The 21,660-nt window shown below is 51.6% G+C and overlaps 1 protein-coding gene across 2 annotated transcripts in view; it reads left to right on the top strand.

Annotated features, from left to right (window-relative positions):
• Window positions 1-21,660, top strand: part of RMC1 (regulator of MON1-CCZ1) — a 78,859-nt gene that overhangs the window by 49,803 nt on the left and 7,396 nt on the right. For both annotated transcript variants that reach the window (XM_075353350.1, XM_075353349.1), the window contains 2 exons: window positions 14,178-14,255; window positions 16,196-16,300. In XM_075353350.1, coding sequence (XP_075209465.1) covers window positions 14,178-14,255; window positions 16,196-16,300 — 183 coding nt within the window. The remainder of the gene's footprint in view (window positions 1-14,177; window positions 14,256-16,195; window positions 16,301-21,660) is intronic.

Here is a 21,660-nt window from a genome sequence, read left to right as displayed (position 1 = left end):
TTTTAAAAATCGTCCCCACTCGATGTTCTCCGATTTTGCTGAAAATTTATAAGGATGTACATGGATGTTTGAAAAGAGGTTCTGTAAATTTTTAGTGCCAGATCTCAAATATATTGGGCACTGTTGACCTTTCACTGGAGGCCCCCCCCAAGGCTGCGGCTTCAGCTAAGAGGATTTTGCAAACTTTGGCATATAGCCATTAGAGTTCTATACTGGCTATGATGCTGAAGTTTGGCATACTAGCTCAACTTTTGCTGCTAAACGCGATAAAATTATTACCGGCTATGACAAAACAATATTTCGGCCGCAATTTTGTGTCAAAGTAGCTTGCAAAACGCCTCGCATAAAATTTATGCCAAACTTTGCCCATATATAACTCAAGACCAAAAACCAATAGGAACTGGTGCTTTACCCTGTACAACAAACATCTTCATGACTTTGCATTGCTGCAATATCACGGTCAAAGCATATGTATTTGTGGAAATATTCACACCCACATATGATGAAAAACTTAAAAAAAACGAATTTTACCTATTTTTCGGTCAAATTTCCCAAAAAGGGTACCCCTAAAATATATTAATTCTGTTATCATTTGAAAGAGCACATTTTTCTCTACAAGGATCATTGTTTTTTTTTGGAGTCTCTCCATTTAAGAAAAGAAAAATGCCACTGAACATGGTGTTGTTTATTAATACGCAATGAATGCTAACTGCACTATTCAAACCCTTGCGTTGGTCCATGGTGGTTATACCACAACCAATTCCCTAAGAATTGGTATTATAATCCTATTAAGAATTGTAATAATGCTGTCTTTCGAGAATTGGCAGCCCCATCGCCTAGGAGCCATGGCCAATAGCCGTGCAAGGCAAGTCGCGGGTGGTCTCTTTATCGCAGGTTCCAAAGCCTGAGGGTGGGTGTCTTTGCCTAGGATCCCAAGCCTAATATTGGGTATCTTTTGTTGGTTCCCAAGCCATAATGTTCAGTCTAAGTAAGTGGTCTGGAATTGTTGCTGAGTTTGCAACATAATCGGTTCAGAGAAGCTGTATTGTCGGCCCATTGCTGTTGCAGCTGGTGCTAGAATTATTGCAATGATTGACTGCTCGGGAATCCAGCATGTATCATTTCTCACAGGCCAGTGAAAGAAGCTAGCTGGTCCATGAGGATGCATAAAATGTATTAATGCATCATGGTCGTCGACTGAAATTTCAGAAATATTTCCAATCCACCAGTTCCTATCGTAAATGCAGGCAATGTATTGCCCTGGCTGGAGGTTTGCAATTGGCACAAAAGGCATTTCTGATCTGACAGAGCCATCTACATGGGCAATGAAAGATGAAGGGTCATTTCACACCCTTGAAATGCGAATCTTTTTGTCATCAATTTCATTCTCCATCACTAAAAAATAAATAATATATGCATTAAAATGTAAGAATAGTCAATAGGTTTATCTGTTTTTGATTATAATAGACATTGCTAGCAACAATACAACTCTGTAACATGTGATAAGAATCTGAAAATCAAACACAAAATCAATGCATTACGTGCATACATAACACCATGTTCAGTGGCATTTTTCTTTTCTTAAATGGAGAGACTCCAAAAAAAACCCCAATGATCCTTGTAGAGAAAAATGTGCTCTTTCAAATGATAACAGAATTAATATATTTTAGGGGTACCCTTTTTGGGAAATTTGACCTAAAAATAGGTAAAATTCGTTGTTTTTCATCATATGTGGGTGTGAATATTTCCACAAATACATATGCTTTGACCGTGATATTGCAGCAATGCAAAGTCATGAAGATGTTTGTTGTACAGGGTAAAGCACCAGTTCCTATTGGTTTTTGGTCTTGAGTTATATATGGGCAAAGTTTGGCATAAATTTTATGCGAGGCGTTTTACAAGCTACTTTGACACAAAATTGCGGCCGAAATATTGTTTTGTCATAGCCGGTAATAATTTTATTGCGTTTAGCAGCAAAAGTTGAACTAGTATGCCAAATTTCAGCATCATAGCCAGTATAGAACTCTAATGGCTATGTGCCAAAGTTTGCAAAATCCTCTTAGCTGAAGCCGCAGCCTTGGGGGGGGGGGGGCCTCCAGTGAAAGGTCAACAGTGCCCAATATATTTGAGATCTGGCCCTAAAAATTTACAGAACCTCTTTTCAAACATACATGTACATCCTTATAAATTTTCAGCAAAATCGGAGAACGTCGAGTGGGGACCACTGGTCCACTTGACACGGAATGACCCTGCAGCACTCTCCGGTGCGCCGGCAGCATGAATGTAAGGACAGTAGTCATTCTAGTGAAGCAAGCCGGCCCACCCATGGCAGCCAGAAGAGCAGATCCTCCCATGGCTCCGCAGCTTCCATGAGACCTGTGGATGTTCCGACGCAGCCTCCAGACCAGTACCCTTGACCTACTATGGTGAGTGAGTAATCTTCGTGAATGTCACCTTTACTCATAGGTCCCTTGTGGTTTTCCTGTTTATTTTTCTTTTTTGACGTGGAGTTTTTTAGGAGGACAAAAAAAAGTGTCCCCCGTGCACAGAGCCGCTCATGGCTCAGTGGCAGAAAAAAATTGTGTGCGGCATGTATCCGTAGCACAATTGCAGAGGAATCTCTATGGTTCTCGGCGGTCCTTAGGTCAGTCATCAGATCCAACGTATAAAATTCCTTGAAGAAGAAGAGGTCAAAGACAATAGACTGACTCCATTTCTTCCGCCTCGTCCAGTGCTACTTCACACTCGGACTCCTCATCCTCAGATAGTGATATGTGAGGCAGGTCGTGCTTCCCAGTTGATGTTGTCGGGAATCTGGTTAAGGCAGTCAGAGCGACTATGGGCCTAATGGATGACAAATCCCCCAGATCTCTTGACGATGTTATGTTTGGAGGAGCAGCGCTCCCTTCTCCTCCCTACATGTTCGATAGAAATAAACTTTCAAGAGTAAGTGGCTTTTTCATTAGCTGGGCTCACACAGGCTTTTTCTTTGTCGCTCCATTGGGAGACCCAGACAATTGGGTGTATAGCTTCTGCCTCTGGAGGCCACACAAAGTATTACACTTTAAAAAGTGTAACCCCTCCCCTCTGCCTATACACCCTCCCGTGGACCACGGGCTCCTCAGTTTTATGCTTTGTGTGGAAGGAGGCACACATCCACTCATAGAAAAAAATAAAAAAAAATAAATAAAAAAGATTTCTCATACATAGTATGACGGATGGAAGAAAAGAGGTCCCCTATGGGGTCCCCGGCATGCTCCCTTCTCACCCCACTATGTCGGCGGTGTTGTTAAGGTTGAGGTACCCATGGCGGGTACAAAGGCTGGAGCCACATGCCGTCTCCTTCACCATCCCTTATGCGGCTCTGGGAGAAGTGGGAGCTTCACCGGTCATTCACCTGCTGAGACCGTGCTCCATCCGCAGCCCCTGGTGGAACCTGCTGGACCGGAGCGTTTTCATCCCCAGGGACCGGGCCCTGCAACCTTGAAGGTACTCTGTGTCCCCAGATGGGGACGGTACGGGGAGAGAGGTCGCCTTTCCCCCCAGTAGCGCCGTCCGTTGTTTCTTTGTCGCTCCATTGGGAGACCCAGACAATTGGGTGTATAGCTTCTGCCTCCGGAGGCCACACAAAGTATTACACTTTAAAAAGTGTAACCCCTCCCCTCTGCCTATACACCCTCCCGTGCATCACGGGCTCCTCAGTTTTATGCTTTGTGTTGAAGGAGGCACACATTCACTCAAGCTCCCATTTTAGTCAGCAGCAGCTGCTGATTGTATCGGATGGAAGAAAAGAGGGCCCCCACAGGGCCCCCGGCATGCTCCCTTCTCACCCCACTACGTCGGCGGAGCTGTTAAGGTTGAGGTACCCATTGCGGGTACAAAGGCTGGAGCCACATGCCATTTTTCCTTCCCCATCCCTTAGAGGCTCTGGGAGAAGTGGGATCCTAACCGGTCACCATTCACTGGGACTGGGCTCCCTCCGCAGCCCCTGGGGGAATCTGACGGACAGGAGACTGAGTATCATCAGGGACAGGCCCTGCATCTATAAGGTACTCTGTGTCCCCTTGGGGACGGTGCATGGAGCGCCTGTGTTACAGACGCTGCAGCGGCTGCTGTTTTTTTGTGACGACCGGGACTACCGCGCCGACCGCGCCTGTTTGCCGGCCGCGTTATTAAATTTAGTCCCCGGCTTCTGAGGCCTAGTACCATAACTCCCGCCCCCGGGCCTGCCAGTCAGGGGTAAGGGCGGGACGGTCGACTGGACGTCGGCAGTGAGGGCTGGAGCATACTTAGGTGTTCTCCTCCCCCCTCACTGAGCACTGTGGGGCACCAGATTCCCGCACTTTATTAGTCACACCCACGGCTCCCTCCTCCCCTGAGAACTCTGGCAGCCATATTTACAATCCCTTCTGCCGGTGGAGGATTTCAGAACGAGCTCTACAGCTCTGGGAGGCCCAGGCAGGGAATCTGGTGGACACACAACCGCTTTGGGCGGTCGGTAAGCCACACCGGTTACCCGGTGCTGGCCCCCCTTGGGTGCCGAAGTGTGTGTGTATATATGTATATGTATGTGTATATATATATATATATATATATATATATGTATACATTTTCTCTGTTATATATGTATATACCCTCAGTGATCACTCTCAGAGGAGACTACAGCATGTCGTCCGCAAAGAGCAAGGGTGCCAAGGCACAGGCTTATTTTGCAACCTGTACCTCTTGTGCGGCTATGTTACCTGCAGGTTCCACCTACCCTCACTGTGTGCAATGCTCGGCCCCTGTGGCACTCACTCAGCCGGAGCCTCGGGCACTGGTGGGACCCTCGGCTCAGGTAGAACCGCCGGCTTCCACTGTCCAGGTGGCAGGGACAGAGTTTGCAGTTTTGGCTGAGAAACTCTGAGTCGCTTTCACAATCCATGGCTCAGTCTATGGACAGCTGGTCTGCTAAGATACTAGAAGCCTTGCAGTCCAGATCGGTCACACACGCCCCGGGCACTGTGAGTTCATCGCCCCCAGGCCCCTCTCGGTCGGTGCAGCAGAGTGCTCCTGGGGTGACATTGCAGCCGTGTGGGCACTCCAAGCTATCTCAGCTTGTCTGTCTGAGATTAATGCAGTCACACGTACCTCTGCTCCGCAAGTTGTGTCTTTGACTTCTCAGGCGTCGGCCTTTTCGTCCTACGCCATGAACGCCGTCCTGGACTCAGCGAGCCGTACAGCGGTAGCGTCTGCCAATTCGGTGGCAGTCCGCAGGGCCATGTGGCTACGCGAATGGAAGGCAGACTCTGCTTCCAAGAAGTTCTTAACCGGTTTGCCATTTTCTGGCGACCGTTTGTTTGGCGAGCAATTGGATGAAATTATTAAACAATCCAAGGGTAAGGACTCGTCCTTACCCCAGTCCAAACCAAACAAACCTCAGCAACGAAAAATTCAATCGAGGTTTCGGTCCTTTCGGCCCTCAGCCAGGTCCCAATCCTCCACGTCCAACAGGTCAGAGAAGGGCCAGAGGAACTCTTCTGCATGGCGGTCTAAGTCACGTCCTCCAAAGACCGCCGGAGGAACCGCCTCCAAGGCGGCCTCCTCATGACTTTCGGCCTCCCCAAACCGCATCCTCGGTCGGTGGCAGGCTCTCCCGCTTTTGCGACGCCTGGTGGCCACATGTCCAAGACCGATGGGTGAGAGATATTCTGTCGCACGGTTACAGGATAGAGCTCAGCTCTCGTCCTCCGACTCGTTTCTTCAGAACATCTCCGCCCCCCGAGCGAGCCGATGCACTTTCAGGCGGTGAACACTCTGAAGGCAGAAGGAGTTTTGATTCCCGTTCCCATTCAAGAACGTGGTCGCGGTTTTTACTCCAACTTGTTCGTGGTGCCAAAAAAGGACGGATCATTCCGCGCCGTTCTGGACCTCAAACTGCTCAACAGACACGTGAGAACCAGACGGTTCCGGATGGAATCTCTCCGTTCTGTCATCGCCTCGATGTCCCAAGGAGACTTCCTAGCCTCAATCGACATCAAGGATGCTTATCTCCATGTGCCGATTACACCAGAGCATCAACGCTTCCTGCGTTTCGCCATCGGGGACGAACACCTTCAGTTTGTGGCACTGCCTTTCGGCCTGGCGACAGCCCCACGGGTCTTCACCAAGATCATGGCATCCGTGGTGGCGGTCCTACACTCTCAGGGCCACTCGGTGATCCCTTACTTAGACTATCTCCTAGTCAAGGCACCCTCCCGGGTGGCATGTCAACACAGCCTGACCATTGCTCTGGAGACTCTCCAGAGGTTCGGGTGGATCATCAATTTCCCAAAGTCAAAATTGACACCGACCCAATCACTGACTTACCTCGGGATGGAGTTTCATACTCTCTCAGCGATAGTGAAGCTTCCGCTGGACAAACAGCGTTCGCTACAGACAGGGGTGCACTCTCTCCTTCAGACCCAGTCACACCCCTTGAGGCGCCTCATGCACTTCCTAGGGAAGATGGTGGCAGCAATGGAGGCAGTTCCCTTTGCGCAGTTTCATCTGCGTCCACTTCAATGGGACATTCTCCGCAAATGGGACAGGAGGTCGACGTCCCTAGACAGGAATGTCTCTCTTTCACTGGCAGCCAAAACCTCTCTTCAGTGGTGGCTTCTTCCCACTTCCTTGTCGAAGGGAAAATCATTCCTGCCCCCATCCTGGGCTGTGGTCACGACGGACGCGAGTCTGTCAGGGTGGGGAGCGCTCTTCCTCCACCACAGGGCTCAGGGAACCTGGACTCCGACAAAGTCCTCCCTTCAGATCAATGTTCTGGAGATAAGGGCAGTGTATCTAGCCCTAAAGGCGTTCCATCGGTGGCTGGAGGGCAGACAGATCCGCATACAGTCGGACAACGCCACGGCGGTCGCGTACATCAACCACCAGGGCGGCACACGCAGTCGTCAGGCCTTCCAAGAAGTTCGGCGGATTCTGCTGTGGGCGGAAGCCACAGCCTCCACCATCTCCGCAGTTCACATCCCGGGCGTAGAAAACTGGGAAGCAGACTTTCTCAGTCGCCAGGGCATGGACGCAGGGGAATGGTCTCTTCACCCGGACGTGTTTCAAGAGATCTGTTGCCGCTGGGGAACGCCGGACGTCGACCTCATGGCGTCTCGGCACAACAACAAAGTCCCGGCATTCATGGCACGGTCTCAAGATCACAGAGCTCTGGCGGCGGACGCATTAGTTCAGGATTGGTCGCAGTTTCGACTGCCTTATGTATTTCCTCCTCTGGCACTGCTGCCCAGAGTGTTGCGCAAGATCAGGTCCGACTGCCGCCACGCCATCCTCGTCGCTCCAGACTGGCCGAGGAGGTCGTGGTACCCGGTCTGTGGCACCTCACGGTGGGTCAACCGTGGGCACTCCCAGACCGACCAGACTTGCTGTCTCAAGGGCCATTTTTCCATCTGAATTTTGCGGCCCTCAACCTGACTGTGTGGCCATTGAGTCCTGGCTCCTAGCGTCCTCAGGGTTATCTCAAGATGTCATTGCCACTATGAGACAAGCCAGGAAACCAACGTCCGCCAAGATCTATCACAGGGCTTGGAGGATCTTCTTATCCTGGTGCTCTGATCGGGGTTTTACCCCCTGGCCGTTTGCCTTACCCACTTTTCTTTCTTTCCTTCAATCCGGAATGGATAAGGGTTTGTCTCTCGGCTCTCTCAAGGGACAAGTATCGGCGCTTTCCGTGTTTTTTCAAAAGCGTCTAGCCAGGCTTCCGCAGGTCCGCACGTTCCTGCAGGGAGTTTGCCACATAGTCCCACCTTACAGCGTCCGCTGGAACCCTGGGATCTTAACAGGGTGCTAACGGCTCTTCAGAAACCACCTTTCAAGCCGATGCGGGATGTCTCTCTATCACGCCTTTCGCAGAAGGTGGCCTTCCTAGTGGCAGTCACATCACTTCGGAGAGTGTCTGAGCTAGCAGCGCTGTCATGCAAAGCCTCCTTCCTGGTGTTTCACCAGGATAAGGTGGTTCTGCGTCCGGTCCCGGAATTTCTCCCTAAGGTGGTATCCCCTTTTCATCTCAATCAGGATATCTCCTTACCTTCCTTTTGGCCTCATCCAGTTCACCAATGTGAAAAGGATTTGCACTTGTTAGATCTCGTGAGAGCACTCCGGTTCTGCATTTCTCGCACGGCGCCCCTGCGCCGTTCGGATGCGCTCTTTGTCCTTGTCGCTGGCCAGCGTAAAGGGTCACAGGCTTCCAAGTCAACCTTGGCTCGGTGGATCAAGGAACCGATTCTTGAAGCCTACCGTTCTTCTGGGCTTCCGATTCCTTCAGGGCTGAAGGCCCATTCTACCAGAGCCGTGGGTGCGTCCTGGGCATTGCGGCACCAGGCTACGGCTCAGCAGGTGTGTCAGGCGGCTACCTGGTCGAGTCTGCACACTTTCACGAAACACTTTCACGAAACACTATCAGGTGCATGCTTATGCTTCGGCAGATGCCAGCCTAGGTAGGCGAGTCCTTCAGGCGGCGGTCGCCCACCTGTAAGAGGGGGCCGTTTTTCGGCTCTTGTTATCGAGGTATTCTTTTACCCACCCAGGGACTGCTTTTGGACGTCCCAATTGTCTGGGTCTCCCAATGGAGCGACAAAGAAAAAGGGAATTTTGTTTACTTACCGTAAATTCCTTTTCTTCTAGCTCCTATTGGGAGACCCAGCACCCGCCCCTGTTCCCTTCGGGCTGTTGTTCTTTTGTGTACACATGTTGTTCATGTTCAATTGTTCTTTTGGTTCATGGTTTCAGTTCTCCGAACATCCTTCGGATTGAATTTACCTTAGACCAATTTATAAGTTTCCTCCTTCCTGCTTTTGCACCAAAACTGAGGAGCCCGTGATGCACGGGAGGGTGTATAGGCAAAGGGGAGGGGTTACACTTTTTAAAGTGTAATAGTTTGTGTGGCCTCCGGAGGCAGAAGCTATACACCCAATTGTCTGGGTCTCCCAATAGGAGCTAGAAGAAAAGGAATTTACGGTAAGTAAACAAAATTCCCTTCTCTTTCATCGGACTTCCGCGCCGACCGTGCCTGCTTGTCGGGCACGGCCTTAAATTTAGTCCCCGGCTTCATCGTGGCCTAGTCGCGAAAAATCCCGCCCCCGGGCCTGCCTGTCAGGGGTAAGGGCGGGATTACCGACAGAGGGCTGGAGCATCTTTGCATGTCTCCCCTCCCCTCTCATGGACCACTATGGGGCCTCCAGATTCCCGCCTTTTACCGGCGCCGCCCATGGCTTCACTCCCCCCTTGAGAGCTCCGGCGGCCATGTTTGGCATTCTGCCGGTGTATGCTGCAGCTGCACAGCTCTACAGCTCCGGGGGACCCACGACAGGGAATCTGGAGGACACCAGCGGTTGGTAAGCCACACCGGTCACCGGTGCTGGTTCCCCTAGGGTGCCGTGAGATATATATATATATGTATGTATGTATGTATATGTATATGTATATGTATGTATATTATATTTATTATATATATTCGGAACGGCTGTAGAGCCTTTTCCTATATACCCTCGGTGGTCGCTCTCCTAAGGGACACTTGTTGCTTACAGCATGTCGTCCACAAGGAGCAAAGCCTCTAAGGCACAGGTTTTTTTCGCAGCCTGTACCTCTTGTGGGGCTATGTTGCCTGCGGGATCCACCTACTCTCACTGTGATCAATGCTCGACTCCTGCCACGCTTGCTCAGCCGGAGCCTAGGGCACTTGTGGGCCCCTCGGCTCATGTAGACCCCCCTGCTCCCCCTGAGCAGGCTACAGGGACAGAGTCACCGTCATTGGCCTCTTTCGCTGAGAAACTCTGTCACTTTCTCAATCCATTGCACAGTCTATGGACAAATGGTCATCTAAGCTCCTTGAGGCTTTGCAGTCCAGACCGGGCTCTTCACAGGCCCCGGCCCCTGTTAGTTTGTCTCCTCCAGGGCCTTCTCTGTCCGCGCCGCAGCGCGCTCCCAGGATAGCCCCTAGGTCCCAGGCGGAGGACTCCTGCCCGGATCACAGTCCCAGACCGGCTAAGCGGCCTCGCTGGGACTCTTCCCCGGCCTCCTCACGCTGCTCTGGATCTCAGCTTGAGGACTCTCAGGATGACGAGGCGGACGTGAGAGCTCAGGGCTCTGACCCTGACTTCGCCCTCAACCTTGATACCCCTGAGGGGGACGCCTTGGTAAATGATCTTATCTCGTCCATCAACCAGGTGTTGGATCTCTCTCCCCCGCCTCCACCTGTAGAGGAGTCGGCTTCTCAGCAGGAGAAACACCAATTTCGATTCCCCAAACGTACGCGCAATACGTTTTTGATCACTCTAACTTCAGGGACGCTGTCCAGAAGCCCAGAGCGGTCCCGGACAAGCGCTTTGCTAAAAGGCACTCTGACACACGTTATCCCTTTCCACCTGAAGTCGTTAAGGGCTGGGCTCACTCACCCAAGGTGGATCCGCCAGTCTCTAAATTGGCTGCTAGGTCCGTTGTGTCTGTTGCCGATGGCTCATCCCTGAAGGATGCCATTGACAGACAGATAGAGCTCTTGGTGAAGTCTATTTATGAGGCCACGGGCGCATCTTTCGCCCCGGCCTTTGCGGCCGTGTGGGCTCTCCAAGCAATCTCGGCATGTCTGTCTGAGATTAATGCTGTCACGCGGAATTCTGCTCCGCATGTTTCTTCCTTGACCTCTCGGGCATCAGCATTTTCGTCCTACGCCATGAACGCCGTCCTGGACTCCGCTAGCCGTACGGCCGTGGCATCCGCTAACTCCGTGGCTGTCCGCAGGGCCATGTGGCTGCGCGAATGGAAAGCAGACTCTGCTTCCAAAAGGTTCTTAACTGGTTTGCCTTTTTCTGGCGAACGTTTATTTGGAGAACGGCTGGATGAGATTATTAAGGAATCCTCGGGAAAGGACTCCTCCTTACCACAGTCCAAACCTAAGAGACCTCAGCAGAGAAAGATCCAATCGAGGTTTCGGTCCTTTCGTCCCTCCGCCAAGCCCCAAACCTCTTCGTCCAACCGGCCGGAGAAAGGCCAGAGAAACTCCTATGCGTGGCGGTCCAAGTCACGCCCCCAAAAGGCCGCAGGAGGCACTGCCTCCAAGACGGCCTCCTCATGACTCTCGGCCTCACCTACCCACATCCTCGGTCGGTGGCAGGCTCAGACTTGCTCCACGGGTTTTCACCAAAGTCATGGCATCTGTCGTGGCGGTCCTGCACTCTCAGGGCCACTCGGTGATCCCCTACTTGGACGATCTCCTAGTCAGGGCCCCTTCTCGGGTGGCGTGTCAATAAAGTCTTACCGTCACTCTGGCGACTCTCCAGCAGTTCGGGTGGATCATCAATTTCCCGAAATCCAAGTTGACGCCGACCCAATCACTGACTTACCTCGGGATGGAGTTTCATACCCAGCAAGCGTTAGTCAAGCTGCCGCGCGACAAACAGCTTTCTCTGCAGGCGGGGGTGCAATCACTTCTTCGGAGTCAGTCACACCCCTTACGGCGCCTCATGCACTTCCTGGGGAAGATGGTTGCAGCTATGGAGGCAGTGCCGTTCGCGCAATTCCATCTACGGCCACTCCAATGGGACATTCTTCGCAAATGGGACAAGAGTGCGGCTTCCCTCGACAAGAACATCTCTCTTTCCCTTGCAACCAAAACATCACTTCAGTGGTGGCTCCTACCCACATCTCTGTCTCGGGGAAAATCCTTCCTACCTCCAACCTGTGCCGTGGTCACCACGGACGCGAGCCTGTCAGGTTGGGAAGCGGTTTTTCTCCACCACAGGGCTCAAGGAACCTGGACTCCGATAGAATCGTCCCTTCAGATCAATATCCTGGAGATAAGGGCAGTATATCTAGCCCTATTGGCTTTCCATCGGTGGCTGGAGGGCAGGCAGATCCGAATCCAGTCGGACAACGCCACTGCCGTCGCCTACATCAACCACCAAGGCGGCACTCGCAGTCGTCAAGCCTTCCAGGAAGTCAGGCGGATTCTGCAGTGGGTGGAAGCCACAGGCTCCACCATCTCTGCAGTTCACATCCCGGGCGTAGAAAACTGGGAAGCAGATTTTCTCAGTCGTCAGGGCATGGACGCGGGTGAATGGTGTCTGCACCCAGACGTGTTTCGAGAGATCTGTCGCCGCTGGGGAACGCCGGACGTCTATCTCATGGCGTCACGACACAACAACAAGGTCCCGGCCTTCATGGCACGGTCTCAGGATCACAGAGCTCTGGCAGCGGACGCTTTAGTCCAGGATTGGTCGCAATTTCGACTGCCTTATGTGTTTTCCCCTCTGGCGATGCTGCCCAGGGTACTACGCAAGATCAGGTCCGACTGCCGTCGCGCCATTCTCGTCGCTTCAGACTGGCCGAGGCGGTCGTGGTATCCGGATCTGTGGCATCTCACGGTGGGTCAACCGTGGGCACTTCCAGACCGCCCAGACTTGCTGTCACAAGGCCCGTTTTTCCATCTGAATTCTGTGGCCCTCAACCTGACTGTGTGGCCATTGAGTCCTGGCTCCTAGCGTCTTCAGGGTTATCTCAGGATGTCATTGCCACTATGAGACAAGCCAGGAAGCCAACGTCCGCCAAGATCTATTACAGGTCTTGGCAAATCTTCCTATCCTGGTGCGCTGATAACGGTTTTCCTCCATGGCCGTTTGCCTTACCCACATTCCTTTCATTCCTACAATCTGGAATGGACAAGGGTTTGTCCCTCGGCTCTCTCAAGGGCCAAGTATCGACGCTCTCCGTATTTTTTCAAAAGCGTCTAGCCAGGCTTCCGCAGGTCCGCACGTTCCTGCAGGGGGTCTGTCACATGGTCCCACCTTACAAACGTCCGTTGGAACCTTGGGATCTTAACAGGGTCCTGACGGCTCTTCAAAAGCCGCCTTTTGAGCCGCTGTGGGATGTCTCTCTCTCCCGTCTTTCGCAGAAGGTGGCCTTCCTGGTGGCAGTCACATCACTTCGGAGAGTGTTTGAGCTTGCAGCGCTGTCATGCAAAGCCCCCTTCCTGGTTTTTCACCAGGATAAGGTGGTTCTGCGTCCTGTCCCGGAATTTCTCCCTAAGGTGGTATCCCCTTTTCATCTAAATCAGGATATCTCCTTGCCTTCCTTTTGCCCTAATCCAATTCACCAGTGTGAAAAGGATTTGCACTCTTTGGATCTAGTGAGAGCACTCCGGTTCTACGTGTCTCGCACGGCGCCCCTGCGCCGTTCAGATGCGCTCTTTGTCCTTGTCGCTGGCCAGCGTAAGGGCTCTCAGGCCTCCAGGTCAACCTTGGCTCGGTGGATCAAGGAACCGATTCTCGAGGCCTACTGTTCTTCTGGGCTCCCGCTCCCTTCAGGGCTGAAAGCCCATTCTACCAGAGCCGTAGGTGCGTCCTGGGCATTGCGGCACCGGGCGACGGCTCAGCAGGTGTGTCAGGCAGCTACGTGGTCTAGTCTGCACACTTTCACGAAGCACTATCAAGTGCATACCTATGCTTCGGCAGACGCCAGTCTAGGTAGGCGAGTCCTTCAGGCGGCGGTTGCCCACCTGTAAGAGGGGGCCGTTTTCGGCTCTTTTTATTGAGGTATTCTTTTACCCACCCAGGGACTGCTCTTGGACGTCCCAATTGTCTGGGTCTCCCAATGGAGCGACAAAGAAAAAGGGAATTTTGTTTACTTACCGTAAATTCCTTTTTTTCTAGCTCCTATTGGGAGACCCAGCACCCACCCCTGTGCCCTTCGGGCTGGTTGTTCTTTTGTGTACACATGTTGTTGATGTTGAATTGTTCTTTTGGTTCTTGGTCTTCAGTTCTCCGAACATCCTTCGGATTGAATTTACCCTAGACCAATTTATAAGTTTTCTCCTTCCTGCTTTTGCACCAAAACTGAGGAGCCCGTGGTCCACGGGAGGGTGTATAGGCAGAGGGGAGGGGTTACACTTTTTAAAGTGTAATACTTTGTGTGGCCTCCAGAGGCAGCAGCTATACACCCAATTGTCTGGGTCTCCCAATAGGAGCTAGAAGAAAAGGAATTTACGGTAAGTAAACAAAATTTTTTTTGTTTTATCACGTAAGTTTAATTTTATGATCCGTGTCCCTGTTGGCTTGCATTACCTGAATGCTTTCCTGTGAATCCAAGCTTGACATTGATGTGTGATGAGGAGCTTTGTATTATTCATGTTTTTTGCTTTTGATTAGGAGGCTCCACATAAATTCATCATAGCAGTTCTCATGGAGTACATCCGTTCTCTGAACCAGTGCCAGATTCCTGTACAGGTGTGTTCACATTAGTCCTAAGCTGTTCCTGAGCATTTTTTATTCAGATGCTGCTGTTTGTAACTTGGTTTGGGGTTTAATAACTATTCACCATGGTGGAGGCTGATGAAATAAAAACACGCATTTAACATTTATAGTTGTCATTTGGAAAGAAGTTGAAGCTTTGTAAATTGATTCCATTACTTTTCGTATACTGATTCGTTTGTTTCTCAGACTAGTTGGCGAAATAGCAGAGATTTTAGGAATGGCCAAATCTAGAGTTTAGTTCTTATTCCTTCGTTTTAGGAAGTACCAGAATGGATAACCGATTTCTTTCTATGCTAAAGAAACGCCTCTTCACAGCAGGTGGACATATCATTGTCAAAATCTCTCCTCAAGATGCAATCATGAATCCTGAGAATTTACCTCAAGGCGGAAACCACTGCTAAACCTGAAAAGCCAGAATTGACTGTTGTAGAAAACCTCTAAAACAGCTACCCGTAATGTAACTAGATTTCAGGGACAGATGAAACCAAGATTTCAGGGAACCTGTCACCAGGTTTTTCCCATATGAGCTGCGGTCACCACCAGTAAGCCCTTATATACAGCATTCTAGAATACTGTATGTAAGTGCAGAGAAGGTAGAAATCCAGCAAACAGGTCCAAATCGGTTAAAAATTCATTCTTACTTTATTTCATGTTCATTTAAAAAAATTATCCATCATGAATTCATAGGAAATGCAAGTGAGAGGACGTGTTTCGAACAGATTAGTTCTTAGTCTGTCTCTAGTAAATGTATATAAGTGACCAGGCCACGCTGTATCACGTAAAAACACCTTTTATAATGCTCACCTAGGGGATGGTCCTATCTGATGGATGGCGCGACTCTCGGTCCGGCGTTTCCCCCATCTTGTGGAACCACCAATCCTCCTTCCAAGCCCTGTGTGCATGACTTGTTTTACTGATAGATGCAATATCAATATTGGGTAATGAGATACAGTGGAACCTTGGTTAATGAGAACAATCCGTTCTGGGAGTCTGCTTGTAAACTAAGTTACTCGTTCAGCAAAGCAAGATTTCCAATAGGAAATCATTTCATTGCAGACAATTCCTTCCACAACTTGTTAAATGTCCCATCCTGGTCCCCGATTGTGCCATTCTATACACGTACAAACACACACATATTATGCTCACCTTACCATTCGTTCCATCGCTGGCCTCCTGGAACTTGCAGTTCGCCGGTACAGGATGTGTATCGCGTAACCATCGCGACGAGGAAGGAACTTCCGCTGCCAGAGTGCTGACGTCAAAGGCAGGAGCCGCTTGCCTCTGATTGGTCAGCGCCCTGCCTTTGAGTAGCGGCTGACAGTGGAAGTTCCTCCTTCGTCGCGATGGTTACCGATACACATCCTGTACTGGCGAACGGCAAGTTCCAGGAGGCAGGTGATGGAATGGAAGGTACACATATATTATGCTCACCTTACCTTCCGTTCCATTGCCGGCCTCATGGTTCTTGTAGTTCGCCGGTACAAGATGTGTATCGAGTAACCATCGCGACGAGGGAGGAACTTCCACTGTCAGAGCAAGTTCCTCCCTCGCCGCAATGGTTACCGATACACATCCTGTGCCGGCGAACTACAAGAACCATGAGGCCGGCAATGGAACGTAAGGTGTGTGTGTGTGTGTGTGTGTGTGTGTGTGTGTGTGTGTGTGTGTGTGTGTGTTGCACTGCAAGAGCGGGTTAGATCGCAGTGGATGTACGGAACCGGAAGTGTGTGCGGTGAGTATTTTACTCATTCAGCAAAGCTTGCTCGTCAACTGAGTTACAAATTTACAGCAAGCTTTGCTCGGTAAGCGAAATACTTGGTTACTTTAAGCGAGGTTCCACTGTAAATTGATTGCAGGATAAATTATTGCTTTCATATCACAAACTTGTGCTTGTTCCCTTGTTTCTGGTCTAGCACTATCTATATGAGCTGGTGATTAAAACGCTGGTACATCACAACCTCTTCTACATGCTTCACCAGTTCCTGCAGTATCATGTGCTCAGCGACTCCAAGCCTCTGGTATGTATTACTAAAAACTCTTCAGAATATGTGGAGTAGCTTTAAGCCACCATTTCTAACTTTTTTTTTTCATATATGTCTTACATTGAGCTATCCCGTGTTCTACTGAGTTTTTTTTATTTCTTTAGGATGTTGAATGTCATATACTATTGCTTAGCTCGACCTTTATAAAGACTAAGGCTATGTGCCCACAGTGCTTTGTGTGCTTCAACAGAAAAAAACATACATTTTTTATTGCGTTTGTGCATTTTTTCATATTTGTTTTTTCCTGCTTTTTGTGTTTTAAAGTCATGGCAATCGCAGGGGTTGAGGTGCTTGTACCCTGCAATTGCTGCCAGGTCTCTGGTTGATGTTACAAATAGGAATAACGTTTGGAACACCATTCTAAGTCCGGTCTCTGGTTGATGTTACGGCCGGGATCCAGTTCTCATTGTCTGTAGCGGTGCCTGCACCGCTCCCAGCAGTTTAACCCCCTGAATGCTGCAATCAATGCGATCGCAGTATTAAGGAGGCAGGGAGCGGGATTGCTTACCTCTCCCTGGTTATCCGGTCCCAGTAATGCGATCACAGGCACTCGATTGCTGCCATGGTAACCCTGGGTAGTCACCATGATGACCCCAGGTTACTGAGCTATGGAGAGTCTCACACACCATGCTGTATGCACGGTGTGTGAGTCAAAGTGCTGCAATATAATCCCCTGTAGTGACAAAACATTGCAGGGGTTTATAGAAAAGAAGGAAAAAAAAAAAAAAAAAGCAGAAACAATTCACACGCTGCTTTTTTCTTCATCGTTCCTATGGGAGACCCAGACCATGGGTGTATAGCTTCTGCCTCCGGAGGACACACAAAGTACTACACTAAAAAGTGTAGCTCCTCCCTCCGAGCATATACACCCCCTGGATAACCAAATATAGCCAGTTCAATGCTTTGTGTTCAGGAGGCACACATCCACACATGCATTCTCATCTGATTTTGATTTTTGGAAAGAGTTTGAAGAAAAGCGGGTCCAAGCCTGGACTCCCGGCATGTCCCTTCTCACCCCACTGTGTCGGCGGTGTTGTTAAGGTTGATTTCAGGGCTGGAGCCTTACATGCCGCGCTCCTTCACCATCCCTCGGGCTCTGGCTTGAAGTGGGAGCCAGCACGGTTCTCCCTGCCTTGCAGGAGACCGGTCTCCATCCGCAGCCCTTTCAGGATCCTGCCGGACGGAGCACTCATCCCTCAGGGACCTGGCCCTGCGTCTCACAAGCTAAGTATCTGAGACGTTATTATCCGGGGGTCCCTTGTACTTTATTGTTGGGGAGAGTGTGCTGTGTATGTATTCTGACATTTCCGGCCGGTTCTCTGGTTTTCACCAGAGAACCGCGCCGATGGTGCCTGCGCGCCGGCCGCATCGTTTAATTTAGGCCCCGGCTTCACCTGAGGCCTAGTTTCGTTTTCACTGCCCCTGCATGCCAATCATGCAGAGGGACAGTGCGGCTCTGCCCAGCGGCCGTTCGGCTCAGGAGAGGGACACTCCTCTCTGAGGAAATATTTCCCTCCCCTGTATATCTCCTTGGCCCTCGGGATCCCGCTCTTAGAGTAGGCCCCGCCCCCTCTCCTCGCTCCGGCTTGGGCAGAAGCGCCATTTTATCAGCGTTCTTATGTCAGCACAGCGATCGGCGCTGGCTGCAGTATCTCTCTGGGGGTCCGGGCTGTGGGATCTGGAGGGCACAGAGAGGTGTTGGCAGAATGTCAGACAGTATGGCAAGCCACAACCTCCGGTTGTGGACCTGCTTATATTATATACTCTGCTTATATACTTTGCTGGGGGTCATTCTGACTCAGAGCCCCCACTTCAGCAGCATGTCTCACACGAGCAGCAAGGCTGCAAGGCTGTACTCAATATGCACTGCATGTAGGCTCCTACTGCCTGTACCGAGCACATAACCACATTGTGATGCCTGCTCTAACATGGTGGTGCCTCAGCCTAGAGTCTCATCCCCAGTGGTTCCTCCGGCTGCTCCGGCTCCGGTGGCTGAACCTCCGCTTGGGCAGAATCCTTCTCTCCATGGGACAGCTGTCCCGGACTCTGCTGAGCATGCATCAGCCCCCTTCTCAGGGCGCTTCTGCTGCTACGGCTCGCTCAGCAAAGTTCACAGAGGATTCTCCATCTGGTCTCAGACCCCGTCCTCCTAAAAGGAGACGCAGGGTCCCCTCTCCTTCCTCGTCCCGCGGCTCTGATTCACGAGCTGACTCGCAGGACGAGGAGGATGCCTTTACTGGGGGCTCGGACGCTACCTCCATGTACCCCATTGATCTGCCCGAAAGTGACGCAGATGCTAGTGATTTGATTGCGTCCATTAATTTTGTACTGGACCTCAATCCGCCTGTATCAGAGGAGCAACCCTCTCTGGCAAGAAAGCACTAGTTTACCTTGCCCAAGAGAACAAGGAGTGTGTTCCTTAACCACTCCAGTTTTCAGGCCACCGTGACCAAGTCTAGGGCCTGTCCTGACAGACGCTGCCCAAAGCGTGGTTCTGATGACCGTTTTCCGTTTCCACCAGAGGTGGTCAAGGAGTGGGCTCATTCACCAAAGGTAGACCCTCCGGTGTCTAGACTCTCAGCTCGGACAGTTGTATCAGTGGCTGATGACACCTCTCTTAAGGATTCCCTGGCGGGAAGAGTAGCTGGCCGCCAGGTTGACCTTCTGGCCAAATCTGTATCTGAGGCGGCAGGGGTCTCGTTCTCCCCATCTTTTGCAGCAGTGTGGGCTCTCATAGCCATCTCTGCTTCTCTAGAGGAGATGCATTCCCTCACCAGGGACTCTATGCCCGAAATGGTTGCCTTAACTTCCAGGCTTCAGCCTTTTCATCCTATGCCATGTCTGCCATGCTGGAGGCTTCTCACCGCACTGCGGTGGCTTCGGCTAATTCTCTCGCTATGCGCAGGATCTTGTGGCTTCGAGAGTGGAAGGCAGACGCTTCTTCAATGAAGTACCTTGCTGGGCTCCCATTTGCTGGGCCCAGGCTGTTCGGTGAACAACTGGATGAAATTATTCAGGAAGCTACTGGCGGGAAGAGTACTTCCATGCCACAAACAAAACCAGGAAACCTGTCCAGGGCAGGATCCAGTCGAGGTTTCGTTCCTTTCGTTCCTCCAACTGGTCGTCCTCTAAGCCCTCGGCCTCGTCCACTAACTCAGCCAAGGACCAAAAACCCATCTGACGCACGAAGCCGCGTCCTCAGAGCAGGAGCTGCTGCCACTAAGGCAGCCTCCTCTTGACTATCTGGCCGCGCCAGCAACGTCCTTGGTCGGTGGCAGGCTCTCCCGCTTTTGGCGACGTGTGGTTTCAACACATCTCCGATCAGTGGGTGCGGGATATCACCTCCCACGGCTACAGTATAGAATTCTATCCAGCCCGCCAAACAGATTTTTTCTGTCAACTCCCCCCTGCTCCAAGGCCGCCGCCTTCTCACAGGCCGTGGCACCCTTGCAGGCCAACGGAGTAATTGTACCGGTTTCCGCCTGGGAACGGTTCAGAGGTTTCTACTCAAATCTCTTCCTAGTCCCCGAAAGGGACGGTTCCTTCCGGCCCATCCTGGATCTCAAGCTTCTCAAAAAGCATGTTCAGGTGCGGCATTTTCGCATGGAGTCTCTGCGATCAGTCATTGCCTCAATGACCCAAGGAGATTTCCTAGCATCCTCGACATCTGAGATGCCTACCTGCATGTGCCAATTGCAGTTTCACACCAGCGTTGGCTACGTTTTGCAATCGGAGAGGAACATTTCCAATTCGTGGCTCTTCCCTTCGGGTTAGCCACGGCCCCTCGAGTATTCATCAGGGTCATGGCAGCAGTGGTTGCGGTTCTGCACCTCCGGGGGTTGGCAGTAATCCCTTTTCCTGGACGGCCTACTAGTCAAGGCTTCATCCAGTGCAGACTGTCAGCGGAGTGCCTCGCTCACTCTCGCCACTCTAGTCCAATTCGGGTGGCTTGTCCTTTTCCCAAGTCCACTCTGACTCCGACCCAGAAGCTCATGTACCTAGGGATGCAATTCGAGACTCTGCCGGCACTGGTGAACCTGCCCTTAGTCAAACAGCAGTCCCTCCACTGGCGGTGCGCCCTTTTGCTGAGGCCCCGCCGTCATTCCATCAGGCACCTAATGCAGGTGCTGGGTCAGATGGTGGCGTCAATGGAAGCGGTTCCTTTGCCCAGTTCCATCTGCGTCCTCTGCAGCTGGACATTCTCCGCTGTTGGGACAAGCGACCTTGCTCCTTGCACAGGTTAGTGGCTCTGTCGCCACAGACCAGGGGCTCCCTTCAGTGGTGGCTTCGGCCCCTCTCTCTTCAGGAACGCTCCTTCCTGGCCCCGTCCCGGGTGATCCTCACCACGGATGCCAGTCTATCCGGCTGGGGAGCAGTATATCTCCACCACAGAGCGCAGGGCACTTGGACCCCGTCCGAATCAGCCCTCTCGATCAATGTGCTGGAAATCAGAGCTGTGCTTCTAGCTCTCTTAGCCTTTCACCACCTGTTGGCGGGCAAGCACATTCGAGTCCGGTCAGACAACGCGACAGCGGTTGCCTACATCAACTGCCAGGGCGGGACACTCGGCCGTCTGGCAATGTTGGAGGTTCAACGCATCCTTCAGTGGACGGAGGACTCCAAGTCCACCATTTCCGCAGTCCACATCCCAGGCGTGGAAAACTGGGAGGCAGATTCTCAGCCGTCAAACCGTGGACAGCGTCGAGTGGGCTCTGCATTCGGCAGTGTTTCGGTCACTCTGCCGCAAGGGGGGCACTCCGGAAGTGGATCTTCGCTCCCACGATCCTCAGGCCTTTGCAGCGGACGCGCTGGTTCAAGATTTGTCCCAGTTTCGTCTGTCTTGCGTGTTTCCCTCTCTAGCTCTTGCTCAGAGTCCTGCGCAAGCTCAGAATGGAGGGCGTCGGGTCATTCTCATTGCTCCAGACTGGCCCAGGCGAGCTTGGTACCCAGACCTGCTCCATCTGTCCGTAGAGGTGCCGTGGCATCTCCCGGACCGTTCAGACCTTCTCTCACAAGGTCCGTTTTTCCGCCTGAATTCTGCGGCTCTCAGATTGACGGCGTGGCTCTTGAGTCCTGGATCTTGACGACTTCTGGTATCTCTCCTGAAGTCATCTCCACTACGACTCGGGCTCGGAAGTATTCCTTGGCCAAAATCTATCACAGGACCTGGAGAATTTTCCTGTCCTGGTGTCGCTCTTCCGGCCATGCTTCTTGGCCTTTTTCCTTGCCGACCCTTCTGTCCTTTCTGCAGTCCGTCTGCAGCTAGGACTATCCCTCAATTCCCTCAAGGGACAGGTCTCGGCTCTGTCAGTGTTGTGCCAGCGGCGTATCGCTCG

This window comes from Anomaloglossus baeobatrachus, chromosome 6 (assembly GCF_048569485.1).
Source record: "Anomaloglossus baeobatrachus isolate aAnoBae1 chromosome 6, aAnoBae1.hap1, whole genome shotgun sequence".
Lineage (NCBI taxonomy): Eukaryota > Metazoa > Chordata > Amphibia > Anura > Aromobatidae > Anomaloglossus > Anomaloglossus baeobatrachus.
The sequence above is the reverse complement of the archived record's forward strand: the minus strand, read 5'-3'. Positions and strand labels throughout refer to the sequence as shown.